The following is a 16,725-nucleotide window of genomic DNA, read 5'->3' on the forward strand; positions in this document are numbered from 1 at the left end:
TGGAAAGCGAGAATGTTTTTCACAAGACCAGCGATACCATGGAATGCAGGGTCAGTTGTAAAGAGTTCTGGTCAACGGTACCACAAAGAATCTGAGGTTGAACTCCCAGGAAAACCTGAAAGACTATAGAAATGGTGGATTTATGAGAACATAGGATGATTTCAGAAGCAAATGCCGGACTCAGAAGTCATCTGATTTGCAGAAATTTGAACACAAAGCAGGCATGTGAATACAAATTTAATCATCGTTGTTGCTATTTTTTAAATAATTGTATTATTTATTGAATTTAAGTTGTTTTGATTGCTCTGGGCCTCGTTGCTGCACACGGGCTCTCTGGGAGTTGCTCTCTGGATGTGCATGGGCCTCTCACAGCGGCGGCCTCTCTGTGTGCAGCGCAGGTCCCAGGCGGCCGGACTTCAGGAGCTGCGGCACTTGGGCTTGACAGCTGTGGTTCCTGGGCTCCAGAGTGCCGGCTCAGTCATGGGGCACGGGCTTAGCTGCTCTGAGCTATATGGGATCTTCCCGGACCAGAGAGAGACCGAGTCTGCTGCATTCGCAGGAGGATTCTTAACCACGGGCCACTAGGGAAGTCCCATAGCTGCTACTGTAAGAACAGTTCGCCCCACTAGCTTTGGGAAGAAGTCCAAGTAGAAAGACACAGGCAGGCACGGAATGAAATATACAGCTGTTTCATTATCACCGGGACTTAAGCTGATGACACATTAATGAATCGTATACACAGAAAATGGACCGGACAGAAATACTACATTTATTTTTAGTGGTTGGGTAGAGTAGTAAGATCAGGGTGATTTTTTTTAAACCAAAAGTTTTTGGTCTTATTTGGAGAATATAATATTCACTGGAGGACTGATGCTGAAGCTCCAATACTTTGGCCACCTGATGTGAAAAGCCAAATTATTGGAAAAGACCCTGATCCTGGGAAAGACTGAGGGCAGGAGGAGAAGGGGGTGACAGAAGATGAGGTGGTTGGATGGCATCACTGACTCGATGGACGAGAGTTTGAGCAAGCTCCGGGAGATAATGAAGGACAAGAGAGCCTGCAGTGCTGCAGACCATGGGGCTGCAAAGAGCCAGACACGACTCAGTGACTGAGCAATAGACAGTCTTACAGAGAGGTGTTAAACAGAAGATGCGCAGGAGCTGCTGGATTCTTATCATGGGCTTCCCTGGGGGCTCAGTGGTAAACAACCTGCCTGCAATGCAGGAGACCCGGGCTCAATCTCGGGGTCGGGAAGATCCCCTGGAGGAGGAAATGACGACCCACTCCAGTATTCTTGCCTGGGAAATCCCATGGACCCAGGAGCCCGGTGGGCTACAGTCCATGGGGTTACAAAGAGTCAGATATGACTGAAGGGACTTAGCATGCGTGCACACATATTAAAAATATTCTTTTCCATCATGGTTTAACATAGGATATTGAATATACTTTCCTATGCTATACAGTAGGACCTTGTAGTCTATCCATTATATTAATAAATACAGATGCTTACATCTGCTAACCCCGACCTCCCGTTCCATCACTGCCCCGAGCCCCCCAGCCCCTCCCCCTCAGCAACCACAAGTCTGTTCTGTGTGAGGCTGCTCCTGTTTCCTAAATGGGTTCATCTGTGCGATATTCTAGATCCCACATATAAGTGATATCATATACTTGTCTTTGTCTGACTTAGTTCACTTATGATAATAATCTCCAGGTCCATCCATGTTGCTGCAAATGGCATCATTTCGTTCCATTTTATGCCGGAGTAATACTCCAGTGTATACATGTACCAGACTTCTTTATCCTTTCCTCTGTCGATGGATCTTTTGGTTGTTTTCATGTCCTGGCTATTGTAAGTGGTATTGCTATGAATATCGGGATATGTGTATCTTTTTGAATCATAGTTTTCGCCAGGTACAGGCCCAGGAGTGGGCTGGCTGAATTGTTTTTAGTTTTATGAGGAGCCTCCATACTGCTTTCCACAGGGGCTGCGCAGACTTCAGTTCCTACTGGAGTACTTTGTATCGCAGGTTGAACTGAGATAATGACCCTAAAATGAATGAATCTGACTTTCATATATCTGAAAGCTCCAGTGAGTTTTTGAGGACATCAGAACCTAACTTTCAACACCTCAGAAAGACAACACACTGGAATATATATGGCCTATTACAAGGACATTCTCCATGAGGAAAAGAGGGCAGAAAAAAATAACAACACACTGGTGGCGGGGGGGAGGTGGTAAATTTTCCAAAAATCTGTTGACTTACCCTTAGAGTCTTCAGAGACATATAGTTATAATTTTCCCCATAAAATCCTATTTTTTTTTTCAGGAAAACTTGAAGACCTTATCATAGGAATTTTGTATTATAGACTATAATCCTGTGTTACACTATGAACTATTTTTGTTGCAAGTTGGAATATTCTAGAAGGCTTTCAAGAATCTGAAAGTAGTAAAGAACATGGGAGCCCTGGAGCTCAAGCTCCTTGTTTCCCCAATAATCAGTCTAACCAGGCCACACTTCAAGTTAGTGACCATCCACCCACGGGCCGCTTGTTCCCAAGGTCGGGCTGAGCCCTCTTCACCCCTCAGGCTGGCTCCCTTCTGTCTCCGTCCCAACGGGACAGCGAGTCTTCTAAGAAGGCTCTTGGGGAGCCTCTTGGGGAGTCAGACACGTCAGACGGGTGCACTGCAGCAGCATCCATGTAATGATGGTGGGTTTGCGTCACCGCTGAGCAGAAGAGCTCAGTGTGGACGGCAGTGGCTCCACAGGAACTACCCTGAGAGACAGCTGCAGCCTGGGGTGGAAGCCATCCTGCCATCTCCCTCTCTCGCAGCCTCAAAGGGTGGGTGAGATTTGTTGTTGTTCACTTGCTAAGTCATGTCCGACTCTGTGACACGATGGACTGCAGCACGCCAGGCTCCTGTCTTTCACTCTATCCCAGAATTTGCTCAGATTCTTGTCCATTGAGTCAGTGATGCCGTCCAACCATCTCATCCTCTGTCGTCCCCTTCTCCTGCCCTCAATCTTTCCCAGCATCAGGGTCTTTTCCAATGAGTCACCTCTTTGCATCAAGTGGCCAAATTGGAGCTTTAGCTTCAGCATCAGTCCTTCCAATGAATATTCAGGGTGGATTTCCTTTAGGATGGACTGGTTTGCTCTCCTTGCTGTCCAAGGGACTCTCAAGAGTCTTCTCCAGCACTACAGTTCGAGAGCATAAGTTTGACCTAGGGGTGGAACCCACATCTTCTATAAGGCCCTGCGAATTCTTAACCGCTGAATCACTAGGGAAGCCCTCAGCAGGGTTTTGCCTGTGGCAGAGAGAACTGGAGGAGAGGCATTGGGGCGAACAGCCGCGTGGCTCAGCTGGACTGAAGGAAGCAGGAGGGGCAGGCTGGCCGGAGAGGGAGGTCGATGCCTTGAATGCTGCTGCTGCTGCTGCTAAGTCGCTTCAGTCATGTCCGACTCTGTGTGACCCCGTAGATGGCAGCCCACCAGGTTTTCCCGTCCCTGGGATTCTCCAGGCAAGAACACTGGAGTGGGTTGCCATTTCCTTCTCCAATGCATGAAAATGAACAGTGAAAGCGAAGTCGCTCAGTTGTGTCCAACTCTTAGCGACTCCATGGACTGCAACCCACCAGGCTCCTCCGTCCATGGGATTTTCCAGGCAAGAGTACAAGAGTACTGGAGTGGGGTGCCATTGCCTTCTCCGAATTGCCTTGAATGTTGAGTGGAGGTTTGAACATTTTGTTCCCTCTGCTTTAGAAAGGGCTGTACTGGGGCTTCCCTGGTGGCTCAGAGGTAAAGAACTTGCCTGCCCGAGCAGGAGCCATGGGCTTTATCTCTGACCTGGGAAGATCTTGTCTGTCATGGAGCCACTAAGCCCGTGTGCCACCACAGGCTTACCTTTGAGCCTGCACTCCAGAGCCCGTGCTCCCCCTCCAGAGAGTAGTCCTCACTCACCGCAACTAGGGACCAGCCTGCGCAGCAGCAAAGACCCAGCACAGCCAAGAATAAAATGTAGGGCACCTGTGTCACACTGAGGGTTATTATTGCCGTAAAGCCGGGCAGCCACCCTGGGTTTGGAATGTCCTCTTTATCAAAAAAAAAAAAAATATATATATATATATATATTTATTTGCCTGTGCTGGGTCTCAGTTGTGGAATGCAGGATCTTCGTGGTGGCACGCAGGCTCTAGTTCCCCAACCAGAGATGGAGCCCGTGCCCCCTGCATTGGCAGTGTGGCATTGTCCCTACTAGAAAACCCGAGAAGACCCTCACCCTCTGTGACACTGATTCAGAGCATCGCCCCCAGAACTAGAACCTGCTATAGGAACGCAGGGGCAGCCTGGTCACCACGCGCTTCCCTGTGTGCGGAGCCTGGGCACTGCGCTGATCTTTCTCTCAAGGTCAAGTTTCAGTGGACTCATTCTGGTGTTAAATGAAACCAGCGAGTGAATTTTCACAAAGCTGACAAGAACTGGGATTTTCCACGGAGAAGACTAGAAAAGCGAACACGCACACTGCTCCTCTCCCGAGGTCGACAGCACTGGGCCTCGTGGCATCTTAGGAGTTTGCTCTCTCCCTTCTCCCACATTTGACGGGAAGGAAATCCAGCCCAAATCTAAAGTGGCTGTGAAGTCGGCCAACAAAAGCATGATCAACTCAGAGAGGCTTCCCTGCTTTTCTTCCTTTCATGTAACTTCACGGGGAAAACACAAAGCCACAGTGCGTGGGATCGTTCATCCTGGAGGGAACTTCCTTCTGCCTCCTTGGGGCCTCTGCCTCGCAGGAGCCTCTTGGTGTCATGGTGGTGGGTGTGAAGACAAAGGCGCTCGGGAAGTTGGTGGCAGTGTTTCTGTCCCTCCTTGCTCCAGCTGCAGTTGTCTGCCAGGGGCCCCAGTCGCTCCCAAGGGAAAGTTACATAGTATAGCTTTTAAAAGTGCCCGAGTCTTTTTGTTTTTTGGAGGGTTTGCCAAATTTCCTGTCACCCAAACAAACTTCTGGTTTAACCTATGAACTGCGAGTTTCCTGCATTCTCAAGGGACAGAAGTCTCTTTTCTCTTTCAAAAACTCACAGTCTGGGCAACGGAGCAGGCCATTTTGCCAGGGCGATGTGACCACCAATCAGCCATGTCCACGGTGCCCAGCACTTTCCTGGACAACAGGAGCTGTCTCCATTGACAAACGAACATTCCCTTGTTCCAACAACAGAAGAAAGGTCGTGGCATTTTTTTTTTTTAAAAGACCTCTTGGTTTGCTTTGGGAGATTCAAATGTACAAGTGAGTTTAGTTTCAATTTTAAAAGATCTTAGATCTCACAAAGAAAACCTGTTTGTAGTCTACAGATTGGTAGTTATTTGTAGATTTGGAAGTACCTCCAGATTTTTCTCAATTTTTCTGGCGGTTCACAGGGAGATCTCACAGTAAATGTTGAGTTCTTGGGCACAATTTTTATTTTGGCAGAAACGCCTGGAACCAACCAGCCCTGAATTACAGCCATCACCACGAAGGCTTGTTCACACCTGATTTGCAGTCCCGATGGTAGGAAAAGCCCCTTCACTCTGCTCCGGGGAGCACATGCTGTCTCCCGTAAGAGCAGTTAAGGAGAGGTGTACACAGGCCGAGTCATAGAACGCCTTCCAGTTGAGCTGAAGTTGCAAAGCGAAAGGACGAATGACGTAACCGCGAGTGCTCCTTCACCTCTGAGGTCCCGGACGCAGAGCCAAGTCCAGTCACGAGGACACCAGTCTGCTCCCGACAGAGTGACGGCCGACTGAACGCCGGCCAGCATCCCTCCTCAAACCGCCGAGGCCACCAGAGCGAGGGGGGTCTGCGAGGCTGTGACGGCCCAGAGAGACAGGGCGAGTCACGGTGTCCTGGATGGACGGACTTGGAGTAGCAAGGGGCAGCAGGGGAAAACTAAGGAGATCCGAATGAAGATCAGGTTAAGAATAAAGTGTCGACATTGGTTCGTTAATTTTAACACATGCACCATGACGGGATGTGAGTGTAACACGAGATATGAATTAGGACAGTTCAAGATGTCACCTGGGGAAATTATCACCCACAGTGTGGTGTTTTAGGAAACTGCTGTTTTTGCAATTTTTCGGTAAATCATAATGTTCCTTGAAACAATAAAAGGAGTGGTATCATATCAGTTTGCTCTTAAAACGCCATTTCAGCTTCAAAAGAAGCAACAGTGTCAGACTTGCAGGTGGGCAAACTGTGAACCCTGACAGCTGTGTGCAGTTTCAGCAATTGTAGGAGCAGCAGAGAGGAAAGGTGGTGCTTCCTGCTCCTGGCTGCCACATCAAAACGAATGTCTGGGAACTTTCTTGAAGTCCACATCCCTTCTTCAGTGAGGAAGCATTTATAGACTAACTTAAGTCAAAGTATCGTCAGAGATCTGCCAAAAGAGATTTCTGAGGTTCCAGCCACTGGATGGAACTTCTTTCGGATTTTATGTATCTGCTTTACTCTTGACATTAATCAGTTAGTTTAAATAACATCATAGTATGGAACAGTTTATAAATGTTTATTAAACGTCAGTAATTTTTACAAAGCAAATATTAATAGCAAGAGGCAAAATTTTTGCAAAATATGTACAAAGCTAAAAAGCCTTGATGACTAGCAATTCATTTTATCAAATTAAATCATTCTTTCCACTTTCAGATCTCCTGTAGAAATAATTTATTGCCAATCCTAAAGCACTGACAGGAAAAAGAAAATGTACAACAATTACCAGATAATATGCTCAGTTCTCAGAATTATAAAAAGATAGGTGTATAAAAAATCTGAAGCCACAAATACTTTGCTACTGAGCTAATACAAATCATGTTGTTAGGTACAGTATCTACCAGGTTGTTACAAAATAGACTTTTTGATAAGGCTTTTGTGGTAAATGAGCTCCACCACTCTGGAGTAGCAGAGAAAAGCCATTTCAACATTTTGCAATTCTACTTTCAAGTAACAGGTAAAGAAAGGGTAAACGGTATAGTCCGCTGCATTGTTACTGATCCTTTCCAAGAATTAACCCCTAAACAGGCACAACTGAGGATGAACACAACACTTAACTGTGGCAAGAAATACTACAAACAGGATTTCCAGAGACAAGCCCAGATCAGAGGCTGAGTAAGGGGCATCCTTCTATCAGAAGATTCACGGACCGAGTATAATGCCTCCTGGGGCCCTGCTTCCATCCAACTGGAAACGTTCATCACTATCAAAGGTGATGCCACTTTGGAAAGGTCACAAAATCTCTGACCAACCCAGAAATCACTGCCCTACCACTAACATTTTTTGTTCCATGTAAGCGCTGCCATTGGAAATGAGACACTTAGACCTAGATGCCACGAGGATGAGTTCTTTATATGCTATCTATACATTCAAGTTCAGACAGAAGAATGCTAGTGAGGCACTGCAAGCTATGCTAATAATCACTTATCTGCTATAGCTAGTAGCAAGCTGATGGTATCTGAAAACTCCACGAAGTTCAACTTGATCACAAGGGTCCAGGTTTAGACTTGACTTTACTCTCTATAAATTTATGAAGCCCTAACCTCGTACCGTAAAATAGTGGGAATGTTTACGTTTATCTGGAACATGGAGACACACTCACACATTGCCTCCCTTCCGCGTGTTTACTTCACTGAAAAGCCAATCTGGATCCTATCACGAGAAGGAAGAAAGGAAAAAGCAGCACTTTTAGCCCAGCAGCACAGACCTATGGACAGATCACCTCTGAGTGATGTAACTTCCCATGTTGAAATGACGTGAAAGACAGACAAAGTCAGATTTTCAACTGAAAGAAAACAAAGACACATGCAGAATCTGGGCTCTTGATCCCTCAATTAAAACTTCCTTTCATTAAAAGAAATGGAAAGGTAACGGAGTGACTTTCTCTAGGTTTATTAGGGAGATTATTACAAATGTGTGACTGAGATTTACAGGCATGATTTCACGGCTTCAAACAAGAAATGGAGAGTTAACACTGATACGCAGCCTTCTCAATACACGTACAGAAGTAACTTCTACAGATTGCAATGGAGAGAATCTTGTTTCAGATGGCTTGGTTTGGGGCTTTGCCGCAATGTCTCATTATATAATGAAAGCACCAATTTGAGGGTTTCTCACACAGTGATTTGAATTTCAGAACATTGCTGAACATGACTTGGTAACTTTATTCTTCATATAAATAAGGCATAACCGGATATGTGTACTAATGCTGAAAATAACATCCTACCAGAAGCATAAATACAAGTATTTGGGCAGATGCTGGAAGCTAGGTTTACTCATTTCTGCTTACAAACAATTATGGAGCCCACGGTTTCTGTGCATGTAAACCAACCCTTCTAATCGCTCCTGGGGTTGGGAATCCGACTTCCTCCTGCTTTACACCAACCACTGAATGAGGACTTCCCTCGGCAACCTCACCAGAGCCGAACCAGAGGACCTTTGCCGTGGGAAGGACACGCGGTGCAGCTTCCGTGACGCCTTCTTTGGCTGCTCCTGTGCCCGTTCCAGACAACACAAATAAAGATTTCAGTTTAATACAACACTTGGCAGCAAGCGATGATGTAGGTTGTTAAAAACAGTATTTAAGTGGCAGAGGCATGCCTTTAAATTATTTGGATCTTCACAAAAAATATCTGACAAAAACTCTTCCCTATTTAAGAAAAGAAAAGGCAAAAATTTGAGGTGTTCTTTGCTTTATAAGGCAACTCTGTACACTGTAAAGTTCTTCAAGGTCAATGAAGACACTTGTGTGACATTTCTTAAGAATTAAAGAAGACAACATTCAGACCTAAGAACAGAATGTAATGGAGAATTAGGCACATTTTACTCCAAATTGTAACCATGAAGACTCAGAAAATCAAATACAGTGAAGAATTTTAAATTCAAATTACATTTTGAGAGACTGGGGTGGGGGAACTGGCACGGGGAACACTGTGAGCACCCTTGCAGTTTTGTCCCTGATTCCCGTCTCCCCTTCACACAGTGGTATTTTAAAAGGAACTGGTTTTCATGATGCAGGTATAGGACTCTTTCACATGGTTTGAATATACAGTATGTAAAACATGTGAACTAAAGCCTTCAGACTGAACCGGCAAGCCTGTATGAGTAATTTACTGCCTCAAAATATACTCGCGGTTTTACTTTAGAAGAAAGTTGACTGAGGCTTCACACACATCAGCAAAGGAGCCTCAAATGCTCAGAACAGCAGCCCATCTCTTTGGTGCTTTAACATCTGACTGTGGTGATCAAAATGGGGACCTCTGCTTTGTCGGGCAGTGTGTGTGGCTCACGTCAGAGGTCTGAACGAGGACCTGATTGAGACCATCCCTCCTCACTGCACGCACCGGGAACCGCCTTTAGCCCTCGCTGGAGTGGAACGCCGCCTCCTGCTACTCTGACGCACAGACCCCACCACAGTCTCCATGTAATGTGCACATGCTGTGCCCCGAAACTGTTCGCTCTGTGGGCTGAACGACACACTCGTGCTTGGTGAGAAGCTCTGCACACAGACTCTCAGACACACGTGAGCCCTGCTCCACGGACGCCTGTGTCACAGGGCGGGGCTCACGGCAGCAGCACAGGATCACCAGGACACGGACACACGGGCAGCTGTGGGGGCAACGATGGAGGAGCTTCAAATGTGAGAACAGTCAGGCGCCCGACAACCCCAGTCAGGTCCCAGCAGAGTCCTATCCTAACCCGACCGTGACACAGACCCAGAGCCCGACCAGGGAGCGCTGTGGGATCCAGGATTCTGACCAGTCCTTCAAGGCCTGCTTGCCTGTAAAATACCTGAGGACACAGCCAGCTGTACAGTAAAGGGGCCGGAATCACAGTCAATCACAATCTTCAGGAAAGGGAGAAAAACCATCAGACTTTCCAAACTGTCACCCTGTATACCTGTTCCTCTACCCGATTCCAACACCACACATAACCTACAGGGCGGTCCTCTTAATGCCGAAAACCAGCCATTCTGAGGCGCTCACGGAGGATGCGTCTGCTAACAGCAAAGCTCCTTGGGGGGTGCGTTTTAATTTGGGGTGTGGTGGGGGCGGTCACACATAACCATCTTTCAGCAGGAACTGGAACACGACTCCTCGTTCTTGGGAGAATCCTTGAACCTTCCAAATGCACCTCAGGAGAGCTGGAATTCCACGAACAACAGTGCTCACAACAAGTACAGCCTCTTAAGAGCCACACTGAGAAGGAATGAGAACCTCAAACAATGGCTTCTTGGATAGTCTGACAGGAAAATATTGCCCTTGGCAAGCTCCAAAACCCCCCCCAAAAAACCCATAAATGCTGCCATCTGGAGCTGAAGGGAACAGGCAGGAGCGTGAAAGAACCACGTCCATGATGGCGTGGTGGGGCTCCCACTGTGGGACCGACCGCGTCTGAGACAGGGCCTCAGAGTCTGGGAGTCAAAGAAAATGTCCTTGGGAAGGGCTGTGTTTATTCAGAAAGTTCTGTTATTAGGTTGCACTTCTTAGCTGCTGCTATGGTCAGAGTGTTTCCTGCATGGCACCTGGATGACACATCTAAGTATGAAAAAGGCAACCTGCACTCTACTCTTTTGGCTTCTGATCAGAACACTAGGAATGGCGCGTGCCTATGCACACTGAACCACACGGGAGCTTCCACCAGCATCAGATGACACATCCTTATGTAAACTAAGACACATGCCGAGCACTGCCTTCAGGAGCCACAGAAACTTAGAACAACTGCTGGGTACACGAGCAATCAGAAAAACGTGAGGGCCAAACCCGGGGAAGTCTACAGACCGCCACTCCTCAGAGCAAACTTCTCCCAACGGCCCTCCTTTCCCCACAGGCCACCGAGGCTGGACACACGTGTGGCTGCCACATGCAGGCGACCGGGAGGCACCCCGCTCGGTCCAGGGTCTGTGCGCACGACCTCGCCCTGCGGCGCCAAGGGCACCTGATGCCCTTGGGCACCACAGGAGCCCTGTTTGAGAAGTGGGAGTTTCAAAGCTGGGAGGACAGCTCGTCTGAGGCATGGGGAGGAGGGCCCGCAGGCGGCAGCCATGGGCGGCCCTCCGCCAGGGGCCAGAGTCGCAGGAGGAGGACTGAGATTTCCAAGGAGTTAAACCCAAAATCAAGACTGTTCTAATTCCTGCTGTAAACTTCTATTTTAGAAATAAAACAAACAGAATCAGGAAGGCAGGAAGGCGGTGGGCCCTCGGGCGTCACTGGAGCATCAGCTGCTTGAGGTTGTCGTGCAGGATGGTGTCCTTGACGTCGCGGAACACCAGGCGGATGTTCTCGGTGTTGATGGCGGTTGTGAAGTGGTGGTACAGGGGCTTCTGCTGCTGGTCCCGGCGCTTGCTGCGGAAGCACTCCACCAGGAATTTCTGGACGTCTCTTAAGCAGTGGGGGTCCCCTTCAAACTCTAAGAAATAGTCTTTGATGCTCACAATTTGCACTTTCTCCTCAAGCAAATCTGTCTTGTTCAAGAAGAGAATTATGGAGACGTTGCTGAAAACCCGGTTATTGACGATGGTTTCAAAAATGTTCAGAGACTCGGTCAGGCGGTTGGTCAGGCGGTCCTCCATGAGCACCTGGTCGAACTCGCTCGAGGAGACGAGGAACAGTATCGACGTCACGCTGTCGAAGCACTCGAACCAGCGCTTCCGCTCCGACCGCTGGCCGCCCACGTCGACCATTTTGAAAGGAACATTCTTGATTTCGAAGTCGTACTCATGGATGCCTTTGGTGGGCCTCCTGGCGAGCAGGATGTCTTGCTGGGACGGAATGTACTCCTGGAAAAGAGCACAGTGTTTCCTGCTCAGTGATTCAGGGATAATGAGAAAGTGTCGTGTACCATTAACTGGTCTGCACATGAATCTGAGCAAACTCCAGGAGACAGTGGAGGGCAGGGGAGCCTGGCAGGCTGCAGGGCATTTGCTGAATGTCGAAGACGTGCCAGGCCCTGTCGCTAAGCAGCAAGAACTCAGCTCTTCAGAACCAAGATACATGGTCCCTGCCTTCAAGGAAAAAGGAAGAAAGACCAGCCAGCCTCACATACATCAACAACTGTAACACAAGCAGTGGACTCTGAAAACAGGAGGGACCGTGAATGGTGTGCCCAGGGAAGGCTACACGGAAAGGCGAACTCAGAAAAACAGGTCAGTCCACGCTGTCTGAATTGGAAAACATGAAATAACTCTTAAAAACTGAGTTTATCCACCAAAGCTTCTCTCCACTTGGCTGGTATTTAACTTTTCTTTAAGGCTGACTACAATCTAACCTGATGGAAGAGTGACAGCGAGGCAGGTCTTCACACACAGTCTCAATGATGTGGACGGAGCGGACGAAACAGACACACACAGGGGCCGACACAGAGACCGCCCGAGGACGCCGGCGTCTGAGCAACATAGAGGGGAAAACGCAAAGCGCATCCCGCGAGAGTAAAAGGAGGTCCTTCTCCACACGGCCTGGACACACCGGGCTGCTTCCTACCCGCAGCAGGGCTCATTCTGTGCTCTCCTTCCGTCTTATGTTCAGGCTTAAACAGGGAGGGGTCAGGACTGGCATGGCACCAGGGCGTGGCCCTCAGGGGCCTTCTGAGCAGCGTGATGCCTCCTCCAGGGAGGCCTCTGCCTGAGCCCTGTGTGCAGAGCAGCCAGCGTCAGCCTCTGCCACTCAGGGCCATGGGGGACAGTCCAGCCAGCGGCTCCCTCGGCAAGGGTGACTCCACCCACGTCACAGCCTCGAGAATCCAGCCTCCTACCCTCCAACCCTGCAAATGGGGGTCCTGAACTGGAAAACACTGTTTGCCGGAAAGCTCTGAACTCAGTCAGCACTTTGTGTTCAGCCTCCGCTTACACAAAAGCAAAGACCATGCATGAGCTCGTTCATGTGTCTTCTTCTTTTCAAGCATAAACTTCTTTCTGTAAAGAGTTTTACTTTCATGAAACAGGGGGCAGGGCATTCCTCATGGAAATCGCAGCGGTCAGGAGGGGAGAGGGAGGGAAAAATGAAGCAGGAACAATCCGAATACAGCCGCGAGGAAAAAGGAAATAGCTCAGTACATAATTTCTCCAAATTTCCTCATCCTGGCTACTGCTTTCTAACGACAATAAACATAAACACTGCCTGAAAACTTACTGGTTCTCCGAGTTTATCCAAGTTATCCAGGAAATATTTTACAGATTCACCCTGAAAACAAGAAGAAAATAAATCGTTATTAGTGCTGAGGAATGGAAGACTTTGCTACAACAGTTTATGTTAAACTGTCTGGTTGTACACTTAATCCAAACACACTCTGTTTAGTCACCAACTTCAGACGGAGCAGCTGACCCCACTAGAAACGTATGAAACGTCCGCCTCTGCCGAAGCCTGGGAGACTCTCGGTCTCTGCACGAGCATCCCCCGCGATCACCCCTCAAAGAGGACTCCACGCACGCATTTCCACACAGCTGCAAGTCCACAGGGAAGATCTAATGAAAAGGTGCAAACTGCTTTCAAGATAAACATACAACTACAATCCCGGTGGGACGATTTCTATCTATATCCTCCCATCTCAAGGTGGTCGTCTTCCGAGACAGGAGCAAAGCACGGATGAGGCGGGGACCGCTGAGGGGACATGCGAGCCCAGACGGATGCCCCCAAGCCGACACTCTCTGGGCCCAAACTGCTCCTAGACTTCAGGAAGTTTCAGACACCTCAAGCGTATGGCAACACCTTCCTCAAGGAAATCCTTGAACAGCAGACAGGCAGGTGAGTGGGGAGCATGCACGCAGAGAAGGCTGGACACCGCCCCCCGGCCCCGGATCTCTGCAGCCCAGCGCCCGTTGGCCAGAAGCTGCTCCCCAGGTCTGTCTCCGGAAGGCAGTGCCTCCCTGACGCAGAAGAGCCACCGAAAGGTCTTGTCTGTAGGGAGTTTGTGCAATCAGGTGATTTCTGGGGCCACACTCTGAGTCAAGAGGCCTTAAAGCTGCAGATCTCAAAATTTTAGTCTCTGGATTCCCTTTATACACTTAAGATTCTTCAGGACCCCAAAGAAACTTTAAGTGGATTACAGCTACAATACCATGTCAGAAAGTAAAATGAGGCAGCTTAACAAATATTTTACTCATTAATTCATTTAAAAATACCAATAATAAACTCATTCATGCAAACTTAGTAAATACAGTGAGACACTCGACTGCTTCTGCACCCGCGCTGTCACCAAAAAGGACTTCAGCTGGAGCCAGTTAAGCAGGTCCGGCCTCCTACAGAATGCCCACTGGAAACGGAGTATCTTAATAGCCTCTGCAATTGTAGATATTTTTGTTTCTACATCAGAATTTGACAAATGACAGATTACTGAAAGTCTACTTCGTACTCTGAAGGGGTCTTTTACCCCCCAACAATTTTGTAGCATCAAGCCCTGGAATATAATGGGCAGTCAAGTGCACAAGACATGATATGGAGAAATTCATATTCACTGTCATCATCACCATCTCGTGAGAAGCCTATGGCTCGGGAACTCGACAAGCTCACAGTAGCAAGCAGACACAAGCTTTCCTAAATTCTGATTTGCAGTTGAAAACTCAAGTTTTATCAATGTCTACAAACTTATTTTCCTCAAATTGACGGGCTATTAATTTCACTCATTTTCTTAAAAAAAAAAAGCGCCCATCAAATGCCCAAGTGTGAGTAAGCTGGTTGTCTGTTTCAAGGAAAAATGGTGTTCCATGAAAAATACTGTGAATTCGAACACAACACGGCCAATCACCAAGGCTTCCCAGCGACTGTGGTCTGTGAAGGAGCCTGCTACATACAGAGCTCTTCACGTGGAGATTTGAAACAGTCTTTACTGTCCGATCAAGGCCAATCTTAGGGGAGCCTGGTGTGTGTTTTCCTTGGGGCTTCCCTAGAGGCTCAGACAGGAAAGCATCTGCCTGTATCACGGGAGACCTAGGTTCGATCCCTGGGTCGGGAAGATCCCCTGGAGAAGGAAATGGCAACTCACTGCAGTGTTCTTGCCTGGAAAATTCTGTGAACAGAGGAGCCTGGTAGGCTATCATCCATGGGGTCGCAAAGAGTCGGACACGACTGAGCGACTTCCCTGGTTCACTGGTGCCTGTTTCCAGCTGGGGACGCTGAGCAGCATGTCTGGGGCTCACCCTGTGCAGAGGGCCCAGGAACGGCAGCAGTGCCGCTCTGGGCTATTGGCACGCGTCCGCCCGGTGACGGGAGAGGACGTCCCAGGAACACCGTGAAGAGTGCAAAACGTGAAGTCTCCTTTTAAAGGCTTTCTGGGATCCCTGTGGCCCAGGGAACGCACCTGGAGGACTGCAATGCGGGAGACCCAGGTTCAATCCCTGGGTTGGGAAGATCCCCTGGAGCAGAAAATGGCTACCACTCTGGTATTCTTGTCTGGAGAATCCCATGACAGAGGAGCCTGGCGGGCTGCAGTCCATGGGGTTGAAGAGAGCCAGGCATGACTAACTCTTCACTGCTAAACTGACGTGGATGATTACAAAGCGAAGGACCAAAGCTCCCCATGAGCTTGGCCCCAGCACTCCCGCGGCAGCAAAGCCGACCCCAACTACCGCAGTCTTTACTTCTCCTACTGGGTGAAACTATTGAAGTGTTTTGCTGCAAAACACGGTGGAGATTACACAGCATGCAATATCTATCTGTAATCCAGAAAATTCTTAATTCCGTTAATAAATGTGGACTCGGGGGTTCATGATAAGAACAGTTCTGCAGTACACAGGTTTTGCTTTTCATTATTTAAAATATGGAAAAGGTGATCTGGCAGTTCTGAGTGACTCTATTCTCTTCTCAAAACAGGAAAATCATCCCCATTTGGTCTCCTCATGGTATTATTATACAAATACAAATAAATCTTTTAAATTTCACTGAAGCTTCCTGATTTAACTGCATTGCCTAAGAAGAGGGTCTCAGAATGTGCCTTTATTATGAATTCATAACTTCACCAAAATCACATGACTGTATTACACAAATACGCATGCGATCCCGTTAACAAGTTTCAACTTCTGCTGCAGAAAGTTTCACCAGTATCAGCTACAAAGGCCTTCGTGCACTTGACACTGTACAAAATCTAAATAAAAATGTTTTAATTCATTTTCACACATTTCAGTGTGTGGATTATCACTAATATTTTAAGTCCTAAATAAGGTGCCCTTTGCCTCCTCCCCTAACATTTGGCCAGTATCTATTCAAGGACAAGAAATGCTTTAAAATATTATTCCTGTGAAAAACATGCTTTGGTTTAAAATAACTCCTCAGTCAAAAAAAGTGATGTTAATTTATCTTTTATATCACAGGTGATATGACTGGCCCTCCATTAGTGAGAAGACTGAAAGCAGGAATGATGATCTTAAGAATAACCTCAATTACCTGTTAGTGCACGTGGTGTGGTGATCATGGAGACCCCTGACTGTTCAGAGTGAAGTTTCCCCCCAAACCTGTCCTGAGACGATACAGGTGTAAAAACACACGTGCGCTGTGACCACGCACGCTTCGGAAGGGTGAACGCGCACCTGAACTTGGTAACTTAGGGGAAACTCCTCACAGGAGCTTTAACGACAGCCACTGGGGACACCACAGAGAGACATCTGCATTTTCACAACCGCAACAAAGCAAAACAAAACCAAATGAAAAGATAAAACAGGACCTCGCTGGTGGCCCCGTGGCTGAGGCTCCAAGCTCCCTCTGCAGGGGCCCCGGTTCGAC

General features: G+C 47.9%; 1 protein-coding gene across 1 annotated transcript in view; it reads right to left on the reverse strand.

The window, feature by feature from the left end:
• Positions 1-6,520: 6,520 nt before the first annotated feature.
• The window catches only part of GNA13 (G protein subunit alpha 13), a 32,514-nt gene continuing 22,309 nt past the window's right edge, over positions 6,521-16,725 (reverse strand). The window contains exons 3-4 of the mRNA XM_055408758.2: positions 13,144-13,194; positions 6,521-11,795 (exon numbers count right to left, since the gene is read on the reverse strand). Of these exons, the coding sequence (XP_055264733.1) occupies positions 11,223-11,795; positions 13,144-13,194 (624 nt within the window). The 3' untranslated portion in view covers positions 6,521-11,222. The remainder of the gene's footprint in view (positions 11,796-13,143; positions 13,195-16,725) is intronic.

The sequence above is a fragment of the Moschus berezovskii genome, chromosome 20, assembly GCF_049115385.1.
Source record: "Moschus berezovskii isolate FMDL1 chromosome 20, NW_MosBer_1.0, whole genome shotgun sequence".
Classification (NCBI taxonomy): Eukaryota; Metazoa; Chordata; class Mammalia; order Artiodactyla; family Moschidae; genus Moschus; species Moschus berezovskii.